We start from the raw sequence: 12,885 nt of genomic DNA, 5'->3' as shown, positions 1-12,885 counted from the left end.
TATAAGTGTGCCTTTAGCCACCATGTAAATTGTGATGGCGCTGCAGAATAGTATGCTTAGCAGGAACAGTCCTGGTTAACAGATTGTGCATGTAGTCTTTTTTCATGGGACGATATAAAGTCAAATGTTCCCCTGAAGGTGAGTGGAAGTTGCTTAATTTTCTAGCCACAGCTAATTACTGACGAGTTAAAACAGACTTCATCACCATAGTGTTGACACACGACTCCCTGCTCCTTTAGCCAGAAACACGGTTGCGCCTTCAGTTATGGGCTGTCACGTGGATTTAAAGCTTCACTTAGAACTTGCTTTAAGTGTTAGTGAAAATGTTTAGAAGTGCTATAGAATATATCTAAAATATTTGTAAAAAAAAATAATCAAAAATTCACAAGTCCACTTGACGAGGTCATTTGAACATGGTCACGAATATTAATTTCCCTGGTATTCTTATCAATTGAGAACTAATTTTGCTGTTTATTTAAATATTCGAAGCTCATAGGCTCGAGGCTGATTATAATTATTAATCCAGATTTTATTCAAATCTGTAACTCAGCAATATAAGGACATTTATATTTCGGAGACGCTCGTTCTAGAAATCCTAAATCGTCGGTCATGTGATAAGGTATTGAGGCAATTGAAAATTAGTGATTGGAATTGTTGGTTTTTCCATAGGACCTCAAAACGGCTGGAATGATCCTCCTGCTGTGAGCAGAGCACCGAAGAAGAAGGCGAGTCTATACGCTGCAGGGCATCCAACAACTTGAACTTTGCATGTTGAACACCTTTAACAGTAGGCAAGAATTTATATGTAGATCTCCAATTAAAGGTGGTGTTTATCATTATTTACCAGGTTCCGGAAAACTACACTCCACCTGCCCCCATCACCGCCCCAATCATGGCACCGCTAGGTAGTGAGCAAGCTCAACCGGCATCACCCGTAGCCCCGCAGACTATGGTCCAGAGCCAGCCTGGTGTCCAAGCGCAGTACCCAGGCATGCAGCAGCAACTCGCCCCTCCAACGGCCAATCCAGTCATGCCCAAGACAAGTGTGGAGGGTGCACCAGGAGCACCAACCGGGGATGTCATACAGGTAAATGAATACAGGTACTGCTTCCGCTTCTGGTGTGGGAAGATGGCTGCGCGAAGTCGTGTTTGCAGCGGCCTCACCCAGTGCTGGTGTGGGAAGATGGCGGCGCGAATTCACATTTGCGGCGGACTTGTTTGTCTTTGTCCACGTCCACATCTGCGTCTAAGTTGTGTTTTCGTTTGATGCCTGGGAGGGCTGGTGCTGGATCGGCTGGGAGAGCGGGGCAGGCTAAGCTAACTGCTAGCCCATGCAGACCGGCAGTTCCGACAGTCATCCTGGCTGGTGTTCGTTCCCTTGGACAGTGATTTTTTGTTTAGGTTGGATATATGTGTTACTTTGGATATATGTGTTAGTTTGGATATGTGTGTTCTTGTAGGGAAACGGCATTTCGTTTCATTCATGTACGCAAGTGCATGAAGTGAAATGACAGTGTTCCTGATCCCTAAACTTGCTCAGCAAAACATGAAAACGAATGCTTGAGCTTTTTTTGTTCATCAACCAGTTCTAAACAGTTGTTGTCACTCGAAAGCACTTAATTTTTTTGTCCTATGCAATTCGCTTAGCCCTTGCAATCAATCCCTGCTGAGAAGATAACGAAGAAGCCCATCCCTGATGAGCACCTAGTCCTGAAGACCACGTTCGAAGGGCTCATCCAGAAATGCTTGGCTGTAGCTAGTGATCCTGTGAGTCCATCTGTTGATCCAGAACTTAAAATATCTAATTTTATAACACAACAGATGTGTTTATGTCTCACCCTTTACTGTTTTCCCTACACAGCAAACCAAAAGGAAGCTGGATGACGCCGGCAAACGTTTGGAAGCCCTATATGACAAGCTCAGAGAGCAGGCAGTAAGTGTCCCATGACCTGGTTTGTGTTACCATGATTTTTTTGGTTTGATCTTGCTAAATTGAATTTTGCTGCAAGTTAATGTAGTGGCATAAAGTGATGTTTTCAGACATTTCTACTAAGTTCTGATCTTTCTTCCAGCTCTCCCCAGCTATTGTTGGAGGACTGCACAACATGGCAAGGAGTGTAGAGTCCCGATCCTACACAGAGGGCCTCAACATCCACACCCACATAGTCAGTAACAACAACTTCAGTGAAACGTCAGCGTTCATGCCTGTTCTCAAGGTGGTGCTGACACAAGCCAACAAACTCGGGGTTTGAGCGAGCGGAAGTTCAAAACTACTTGTAAGTGCTGACTGGTGGATGGAGAATGATCGCTTAAGGGCTGTCATGAATATTGAGGAAATTTTATATGAGTAATGTGTAGCTTGTTTCACTGGGAGTTCATTAGACAGAGTGCCCTCAAAAGTATTGGGACAAAAATGCTTATATTGTTATCTCTCTATTGATTATCGACTACTGTTGGCCGCTCCCGTTAGGGGGCGCCACAGCAGATCATCCTTTTCCATCTCTTCCTGTCCTCTGCATCTTCCTCTGTCACACCAGCCACCTGCATGTCCTCTCTCACCACATCCATAAACCTCCTCTTTGCCCTTCCTCTTCTCCTCTTCCCTGGCAGCTCCTTATTCACATATTCGGCATCCTTCTCCCAACATACCCAGCATCTCTCCCCCACACACAGGCACAGGTTTCATGCTGGATGCCCTCCCTGACGCAACCCTCCATTTGTCCGAGCTTGGGACCGGCACTGACAATGCACTGGCTTGTGGCTGGGTCATCTCTCTATTGATTATACAAGAACATAACCGTAGGAGGGCGGCACGGTGGTGCGGTGGTTAGCGCAGTCGCCTCACAGCAAGAAGGTCCTGGGTTCGAGCCCCGGGGTCGTCCAACCTTGGGGGTCGTCCCGGGTCGTCCTCTGGGTGGAGTTTGCATGTTCTCCCCGTGTCTGCGTGGGTTTCCTCCGGGGGCTCCGGTTTCCTCCCACAGTCCAAAGACATGTAGGTCAGGTGACTCGGCCGTACTAAATTGTCCCTAGGTGTGAATGTGTGTGAGTGTGTGTCGGCCCTGTGTGACGGTTTGGCGGCCTGTCCAGGGCGTCTCCCCGCCTGCCCCCCCAAGGACCGCTGGGATAGGCTCCAGCATCCCCACGACCCTGAGAGCAGGATGAGCGGTTCAGATAATGGATGGATGGATAACCATAGGAAAAGGAAGCACTAGGTAATGGAAAAGGTAACCACAGGGATAGGGATCGGCTGCTTGATTGATTGATTGATGGTTACAAGCAATAACTGCATCAAATCTTTATTCCACTCTCATGGACAGGCTGTCTGCTTCTTTACTGGGGTGCTTTGCCAGGTTTTAACTACAGCCTGCTTAAGATCTTGTTTAGTTGACTGGGTTTTGTGCCCTCTTCCCTTTCAAACGACAAGAATGCATGGGTTATGGATGTGGTGATTTACTTGGCTAGTTTAACAAAGCCTCTGAAGCCATTTCCCGTAGGTAAGAGTGCCACAAGTTTGGATGTTTGAACAAACAAAGTATTAGTGTACTACACGTTACCCAAAAGTCTGCGGAGAGGTTTGTCAAGTCATCGAAAGCGCTTCGAGTGGCTGTTGCAGCTCGAAAAGCGCTATAAAAAACGTAGCTTGATCGATTGGTTGATTGATTGATTGACTCACAAGTAAATATCCATTAGTTCAATAACATTTGCTGCTTTTGTTTCATATCCAGTTCTTCATCTGAAATCTAAATTTCCTGGGCATGTTTGTAAGAAGTTTTCATTTGACCCCCCTCCCTAATGTTTTTGAGGGCACTGTACTCCCAAGTATTTCAAAGTGTGCGACATTTTAATCAAACGCCTCCTTATGCCATCCTGCGTCCCTAGAAACCCACACAAGCCGTGTTACCCAGATAATTCAGCGGTGAAAGTAGATTGTTGCCCGTGACGCTCGCCACTAAGCGCAGGTCCGGGTGACGGACTCCGAGGGCCCTGGTTTCTGCAGGCGCGTGGCGCAGAACCTCGCTTCCAGCGGGCAAAGCGGCGTTTTCACGAGGCCCAGTCCCGTCCTCTGCTTGCTTGGCGCCCGGCGGTGTTTTGGCGAGGCGCTGTGAGCTGCGGTAGGAGGAGAGACGTGGTGGGAGGTGGGCCTTGGTCAATCCGGTGGTGCTGCGCAATTTTAGGGACACGACTAACAGTGCCGTCCGCCACCTCCCTGATTGGGCCTTTGCTTTAGCGACACGTCAGTCGCTCCTTGTTAAGAACGTCTGTGTGTAGAAAGCTCTGCGCTGCCTCTCGGGCCTCCATCACCAGACGAGGAGCGTGCTCGTTGATTGGTTCGTTCAACACTAGCCCCGCCCGCACCCGATGACGACATATCCCTCCCTGTTCCCAAATGCGCCGCAGGTACATGAAGTGGACTGCGCCATGCGCCATGCGCCTTGATTCACAAAAACGGGGCCCCAGAAGTCTGGATAAACATATCAAGCCGGTGTAGTCCAGCAAAACTGTGCACGCGTATCACGTGCTTCACTTCCACGGGTGCGGAAGTGGACTCATGTGGGCCACGCCTGTAATGGTAATTGGTGTAGCCTACCAGTTTAACAGTGACAGAGAACACTATTAGCGAGGCAATACTTTCTATTGTCAGCTCCACGTTGTCCAGCTTATTCTGTCCTGTCAGGCTGAGATGGAGAAACAGATTTGGCTTTAGTGAAATCCTGTAACGGCACACGGCTGAGCAGGCGGCGAAGCGTGCACGTGGCCCGTAATACAAGCAGTAAGCATTAAAGAAGTTGTTTGTTTGTTTTTTATTTTTAATGTTTTTTTTTGTTTGTGTGTGCTACAGTGGGAAATTGTCAATTACACGTTTAAACCACAAGGTGTAGAAAGATGATTTGAGTTGTGCACCTTTGTAGGATATCAAATGTTGGCAATTTGGTGGCAATTATGTACCGTTCACTACTATAGCCTATAGCCATGCCTCTCTTCTGTTGCGTCTTGACTTTGCTGAACACTTGGATAGAAGTCCGTGTTCATGAGCAGCTTGGGACTGTTGTGTTCTCGAGTGACCAGAATGCTAAATGCTAGCTTGCTAACAGATCCGTAGCTTCTTGCCAGTACTTTACTTCTTTCACCTGTAGTCTGTAGATGCCTACTTTCACCACTGCTGGCTCTGTGATAATGCGTAGAATAAACTGGACCGGGATGTGCACAGTCTGGGATAGTACGTCTATCTAGAGCAGCACATCTCCATTAATTAAAAGGATTTTAAATGCTATTTTCCTTCTTTTCTTTTGTTTTTTACTTGTTTATTTTAAGCGTAACCGTGATACCCAGAGCGGAGAGCAAAAGGCTGTTCTCCTTTTTAAAGAGAATGAACTTTTATGTACATTTTAAAGATATGCATGTTAAATTCAAACACTTGGAATTATCCGTAATGTTAACGAGGCAATTTCTGTCGTCAGCCCATGTCAAAGGATGCGGAAGGGAAGGATCGCGGCCGACTCGAGCTGCGTTAGTCCACTCGTCTCCCAATCTAAACTGCCAGTACATGAAATTGTTTTAGATTGACTACCTGCAATATTTTCAATAAAAGATATTTATTTAAAACCTGCTGTTTGATGTCCTGTACCCACACCCCCGGTACCTGCTCGACACGGCCTTGACTTAGACGACGCTTGATGGTCATATTTCTGTGCAGCTCGAGACACCTCGAGCCAGGGCGTCCAGGGAGCGTAGCAGTGTACTCCGTTGCTTACCGACATGGGGTTCGCCGGTTCGAATCCCCGTGTTGCCTCCGGCTTGGTTGGGCCTCCCACGCGCTGCCTTCCCCCTGGGGAAACTCCTCACTGTCAGGTGAAAAGAAGCGGCCGGTGACTCCACATGTATGGGAGGAGACGTGGTAGTCTGCAGCCCCCCCCCCCCCCCCCGGACGGCTCGAAAGAGTGGGGCAATTGGCCAAGTACAATTGGGGAGGGGGAAAAGAGGAGGAGGGGGGGGTTCCAAAAAATAAAAAGATAGACACTCTGGCCTTCACCAACATATGAAGAGAAACTGAAAACATGATTTTGTTGCCAAAACTAGCAGCATGCTTAACCTATAAATCCTGCTCTGCCTTTTTGCATTGGCTCAGGAGTGGGGGGTGGGGTGGTGGTGGGGTGGGGGGTCAGCCCATGAAGTCTCTGCAAGACTCCTCAATTTCCAAAGCTCGGTTCTCTGTGCGCTTGCATTCATTTCTCCCAAAGTTGTGTGCATTCTGGTTGGAGTTGCAAGTGAAAGCAGTGTGCAGAAGTTACACACTGATGCGAGGCGACCTGAGGTGAAGACTCACTCACGTCAGCGTGGGTAGTTTTGCCCCAAAGAGTGAATAAATGCTGTAATGCAATTTAAAATGCAGTTTCTACTGTTTCTATCAAATTGCAACCCCCCTCCCCCAGGATCAGGTGGAGGGGTCCTCAGGGTAGATCAAAAACACGCAGGGGGTCCAGCACCCCAAAAAGGTTGAGAACCACTGTTCTACCAAGCACACATTTCCTTACTTGTTGTGCTAACTTTATATTGATTGCAGCCCTCGTAAAACGAAATGCAGAGTTAGATAGAGTGATGTGTGTCTCTAACCATCATTTGGAAAAATGTAACCAGACTTGGAAAATATCCAAGCCCTTTTTTCCCCCCCTAAATTAATTTCTAGTTTTCCCCCTTATCCCACCCGGTTAACCCACTGGCATCTGGCCGGAACTCTTGTGGAACAACTCCCCTGGCTCACGTTTCCACAGGAAGGAGATAGGCGTAACACCAGCTTCCTTCATACTCGTGTCACCTGCACGCGCTGAAGCCTCCTCGCATGGATTGCGTCACCCTCAGGCCGCGAAGGAGGCGTAGGGAGAATGCTTTCGGTTGCTTGGCTGCAGGCGCCCGGGTGGGCCAGAGGGGTCGCTGGAGAACGACGAGTCCCCGAACACTACACCGATCTACACCCACCATCCCTCGGGTGAGGGCGGCCTAATGAAGGCCTCACCCCGTGGACGCTCCGGCCGGGACCGGAAACGGCGATCCAACCCCATTTTTAAACAAATGCCTCTCATTTTCCTCGAGTATATCACAACTGATAAATTAATACATACATTTTTACAAATATATTGTGATTCTTGTTCCCCACAAAAATCCCCATTTGTATTGCTAAATTTTCACAATAATTCGATTCATTTGCAAACCAAACTCGGCATTTTAAATGGACATGTATTTGTAAGTATCCACCTCTTTGTGTCGTGCTTCTGGCCACGAAACCCACAAATACAGCAGGTCGGTTGACGCCAAGGTAAGATACGCCGATCAGCCGGAACATTAAAACCACTGACAGGTAAGTAAGTAGCGCTGATTATCTCATGACAGTGGCACCTGTCAGGGGGTGGGATGTATTAGGCAGCAAGTGGGCAGTGGGTTCTTGAAGTTGAGGTGGTGGAAGCCGGAAAAATGGGCCAGCGTGAGGAGGATCTGTAAGGATCTGAGCGACTTTGACAAGGGCCAAACTGTGATGGCTAGACGACTGGGTCAGGACATCTCCAAAACGACGGGTCTTGTGGGGTGTTCCTGGTATGCAGGGTCCAAACTATGGACCCGAGGCACTATAGGGCAGATGTCACTTGATTGATTGACAGTACTCGTGGTAATATGTGGGCTGTTCCGAGTAGGGTGATCTTCTGGACTGCACTGACGTTGATGTTTCCTGAGATACGGTTGGTGAACTTTTCCATCCCCTTCTTCATGAGTCCTAGAGCTCCGATGACCACTGGTGTTGTCTGGGTCTTCATTCCCCACATCCTGTTGGTTTCAGTCTCCAGGTCTTTGTACTTGGTCAGCTTCTCTGTGACTTTCACCGAGCTGTTTTTTCCGGATGGTGTTGCCATGTCGATGAGCATGCACCTCTTCTCCTTCCTGTCCTTGATAACGATGTGGGCTTGTTGGGTTTTATCTCTCTGTCAGTGTGGATGGGCGTGTCCCAGAGGATGGTGACGTCATTGTTTTCAGTGACCGTTCTTGGCTGATGTTCGTACCACTTCTCAGTCGTCTTGATCTTGTAGCTCCTGCAGATCTTCCAGTGCAAGTATGCTGCTGCCTTGTTGTGCCTGTACATGTGCTCGGTCTTTGCCAGTTCCGGGCAGCCTGAGACGATGTGGTCGATGGTTTCTGCATTTTGGATCTGGTTGCCAGGCTCTGGTCTTGTGCAGCAATTATCAAGCCCGGTGCTCCTCAGCCACTGGTATGTCTTTTGTTGGTCCACATCTGCGTCTTTATTATTATTATTATTATTACATTAAAATTTATATTTGATCAGAATTATGGGGGTCCTTGAGTGCCACCCTCTTTCATTTTAAAAACCAGCATCAACATTGCTCTATGGAGGGAAAGTGAACTCTTATGCCCTCTAGTGGTTGTGTCCCTACTGGAGAAGAATTTCTATTTATTTCTCCTTTGACCATTATTTAAAAAATGATTAAAAATCCATACCAGCCCAAGCTGTATTTTACATATACAGCAATGAATTATGACATTAAACACTGATCAATAATTTTCCACCTTCGTAAAAATTGAAAAGCAAACATTTCCTTTTTCAAAACAGACTACAGACACAGTCGCTCCCTGCTGGGCCGTTTTTGCCTATTTACATTATAAGCAAGTGCAATGGCCGGCCCCCTGCTACGGGTCACCAGGGCGCCCCCATGCGGCGGAGTTTTTATTTCTTTTTTTCCAGTCATGGGCTGCCATACGACATCATTGATGACGTTGCATTAAAAGCGTCTAGGAAACAGAAGTTCTGGAGGACATCGTGAACACCGCCCTCACAGACTATCACACACAACACAGAGTCAACTAGTTTTTATATTGCATGAGAATAATCTTATTTCCACCAAAAGGATTTGTGTTATCCCCTTTTTCTAATATTTATGTAATTTAATTTTCTAAAGAAAAAAATAATTCTTGTCCGTGGTTATTGATTGTTTTCATGTTGTGCTTTATTCTTTAATGAAAAGCTTTACTGATAATAAAAGATGCCTAGTCATTTGTTGTCACTCGGGGATATTAACCCCTAGGAGCCCGGGCTGCTTCCAGGTGACCAGACAAGCTGAACCAGTTCACCTGCACACAACGTTCATCACTCATCTGACTGACCTCCTCAGTCTGGACTGACTGCAGCTACCCCCACCCTTATAAACAACACAGTGACTATGGGTACCCCCACCCTTATAAACAACACATTGGCTATGGGTACCCCCACCCTTATAAACAATACAGTGACTGCAGGTACCCCCACCCTTATAAACAATACAGTGACTGCAGGTACCCCACCCTTATAAACAATACACTGACTGCAGGTTACCCCACCCTTATAAACAATACAGTGGCATAACGACCCAAACCTACGACCAGTTTCAGATTGCCGTGACCATTAAGTAGCGTTACAGTGGCCATGTGTACTGTTCACAGAGGATTTGGGAATGGTTGCCATCGCAACATTGTAAGATGGCCACAGATGTACTCTGGCTTTCAAAGTGTGGATGGTGAAACTCGTTCGTCCCACCCGTTCCTTCAGCAGCTGGCTCGGTGCCTTCTGGAGGACCTGGTCAGCTCGGCAACTTCTCAGAAGCACTTCAGTATCACAGTCGTGCCAGATGAACAGGAACAGGACCTTCCATTGGAATAACAGATCCAGAGGGAGTCAAGTCCGTTTTATTTGTATAGTCCCATATCACAAATTACACATCTGCCCCAGGAGGCTTTACAGCAACACAACTTCCCGTCCTTTGAACCTCGCATCAGATCAGGAGCAACTCCTTAAAAACCCCTTTAACAGGGAGAACAAATAGGAGGAAGGCTCAGGGAGAGCAGCAGAGGGGGGATCTCTCTCCCAAGACGCACAACGTGCAACGACGTTGTGCGCCAAGCAGCGTCCAGGCGGCGACCACCATCACCACGGAGACCTGGGAGGAGGACCGAGTGCACGTGCACGCAAGGGAGACTCACATGACACCATTCACACACAGGGAAAGAGAAAGGAGAAGACATCATTCAGAGAGAGAGAGAGACAAGACGTGTGAGAGAAGAGAACAGTTTGCAATAGTCATTAGTCATAATCAATTAAGTCATCAATTAGTCATCATCTATACTCTATAATCTGGTGGGCAGAACAGTGGTTGGTAAATTCATTGAGACAGAAACCGATCCGCCATCCAGTACAGGTTGTGAAGCACTCAACTTAAAGGCAACTAACTGTAAGCTAAGGCAAAAACATGAGTTTTAAGTCTGGATTTAAAGAAAAAACGTCAGACTCTGCCATCATTCTCCCGCCTCACGTCAGGTGTTCCCCTCACCCACTGAGTTTGGTTTCAACCACTGATGCCAAAAAGGGCAATTAAAGACAATTCAACTCTCTCCATGCTGAATCCTTCATCCAAGGCGAAGTGTTCAGCCCTATGGCATGCTCCTGGCAGACCAAAATACTCAATGACGTCACCAACCAGCAACTGAAGACACCCTGCGTTTGTAGGTGGAATTCTCTTTATGACTGTCTGAGTCAGCTGACATTTCCTGAGATCATGCCTACCTTACAACTCCCACCGTTCAAGGAGGTAGAGCTAGATTTCCTTGAGGAATACTGCAGAGTCCTCAAGCCCATTGCCGTTGCCGTTGACCGCCTTCAAGGTCAGACCTCATGCTACTATGGTGAGCTCATACCTACCCTGTTTGCTGTTCAGGCTCAACTACATGACCGGCAAGCCTCAAACCTGCGGTACTGCTCACATATCTTGCAAGCCATTACAGCTGGCTTAGAGAAAAGGTTCAGTAGCTTCTTACAGCTGAAGACTGATGTCAGCGAAGCCGTCCTGGCTACAGCAACCCACCTCAAGATGAGGTGTTTGCCTCCCAAACTAGCTGCAGAGCAGAAGAGGAGGCACATCACCTGTTTCTGCACTCAGCTGAAGAGCTCGGCCTTGTGTCAGAAAGTGAGACTGCCTCATCAAACCCCACTGAGGAGAATGAAGGCGACTTCTTCATCTTCCCTGACCAGGGTACGGGTAAACTACTCTCACTTCAGTGTCTTAAGGTTAAACTGCAATTTCATGAATTAATCATCAAAAATGAACATTCATCCATAAATGAGTAGCTAGTTTCATGTCACGTTTTTAACTATTTTTGTGATATTAAAAATAATTGAATTTAATGTAAATTCATAACAACCTTGTTTCCCTGTTTGCCTCTACTGTTTCCAACCCCAACAACAGGAACTGAGAGCCAGCTGGCCAGAGAGATGTTGCCCAGCCACAGCAAAGCAGAGTTGGAGACCCTTCACTTTCTGGAGGACACCAGAAAGAACCTGTCCTCTCTGGATTCATATCCACCGATCAAGCTACTCGCTGTGAGATTCGGCACCACTTTGCCACCATCGGCACCGGCTGAGCGTCTCTTCTCCTTTGCAGGCTGGTTTACCACCCTCACAGAAGGTGATCAACAGCTGAAGTGATGGAGAAGTAAGTTGTGCTGAAAAACAACTAAAACGGAACTGGAAGGACTGCAGTGTTAGGGGGTGCACACAGTGGCGATGCTAGGGTCTGTTGGGGCCCTAGGCAAAAATTCTCAGGAGGGGCCCCCAACCACCTAGCTAGGTTAACTAACAAAAAAGACGTGACACTGTTGCTAACTAGCTGAAGAGTTTATTAAAGTATCTCATCCGTTCTGGCTATACTAAACAGCATCGTTATCTGCTTAATCAGTAGCTTTTCTGCTCCATTCACCACTGTCTTTCTTTCTTTTTTCCTCCTCTTCTTTTCTGCTCCCGAGGGACAACTCCTCTTCATTTTCTTTATTTGCATATCTTGGTGTGGACACCGGGAGTAACTTTCACTTTCGAAGAGCGTAGGCAGTGCACGTGCAACGCAAATGACATGGGGCCCCTACGAGGGGGGTTTCCTACTGTGATTTCATGTCATTGCAAATCGTCCATTGGTTGTTTAAGGCGGAGGGGGGGGGAGTAAATGCTTTGGAGTAAATTCTGTCAGCCCTCGGGGGCCTCCTACTGCCTGGGGCTCCAAGCAGTTGCCTGGCTTGCCGGTTCAGAAGCTTCGGCCTCTGGGTACACAAAGGAGTATACTCCATTTTTAGGTTGTTGGCATTGGGGGGAGGGGGTGCTTCTCTTTCTCTTCTGCTGTTTTGTACTGCATCATGCTCTGATGTAATGGTACTGTTATGTGTCTTTCATTCAATGGGTTGCTTGTAAAACTGGAGCTCTCAGAAATGTACTTACTCCACTGCACTTATATTGATCACTCTTGAAAAAGGCATCCGCTAAATGCCCAGTCTTATTTTCTTCTGAAAGAACTGGTGCATCACTGTAGCCTAACTGTTCAGTACCCCCCCCCCCCAGTTGCATTTCAACTGGCTGTCCACTCAGTCAGTCAGTGGTTGCTTTGACTGACAGAAACCCCCCAGCATGCACTCCTGAATTCACAGCCTCCCACCTCCAAAATATCCTGACTGGCCACTTCAAATCTATGATGTGGGGAAATTATCAGAGCTCATCTTTTCGATGTAGGGGGGGTTAAGGTCAGACCTATACTGAGGCCACTAAATGCCTGTCAGACCGCCCTCGGTGTCAACTCTTTGGGTGCAGCTCCAGTCAGGGCCGTGGTCCTTGTGCCCACAGGACACAGCAGACCAGGCTCCCTCAGCCGACCCAACGCCAGCTGTCCCAGCCAGACACCTTTGACACACCTCTCCGCACTCCACACGACGCTAAAAACAGGCGAGGCCGCTACCAGGCCGCCCTTGGTGTTATCGAAACCGCCAGTCTACATGGGCTAGCAGTTAGCTTAGCCCGCCCCGCTTCCGCGTCCT

The 12,885-nt window shown here is 47.7% G+C and overlaps 1 protein-coding gene across 1 annotated transcript in view; it reads left to right on the top strand.

Annotated features, from left to right (window-relative positions):
- The window catches only part of sec31a (SEC31 homolog A, COPII coat complex component), a 33,799-nt gene extending 30,460 nt beyond the window's left edge, over window positions 1-3,339 (top strand). The window contains exons 24-28 of the mRNA XM_056291241.1: window positions 670-725; window positions 848-1,087; window positions 1,648-1,767; window positions 1,862-1,933; window positions 2,073-3,339. Of these exons, the coding sequence (XP_056147216.1) occupies window positions 670-725; window positions 848-1,087; window positions 1,648-1,767; window positions 1,862-1,933; window positions 2,073-2,252 (668 nt within the window). The 3' untranslated portion in view covers window positions 2,253-3,339. The remainder of the gene's footprint in view (window positions 1-669; window positions 726-847; window positions 1,088-1,647; window positions 1,768-1,861; window positions 1,934-2,072) is intronic.
- Window positions 3,340-12,885: the final 9,546 nt, after the last annotated feature.

Source organism: Lampris incognitus, chromosome 12 (genome assembly GCF_029633865.1).
Source record: "Lampris incognitus isolate fLamInc1 chromosome 12, fLamInc1.hap2, whole genome shotgun sequence".
NCBI classification, from domain to species: Eukaryota; Metazoa; Chordata; class Actinopteri; order Lampriformes; family Lampridae; genus Lampris; species Lampris incognitus.
This window is presented reverse-complemented; position numbering and strand designations above follow the sequence as displayed.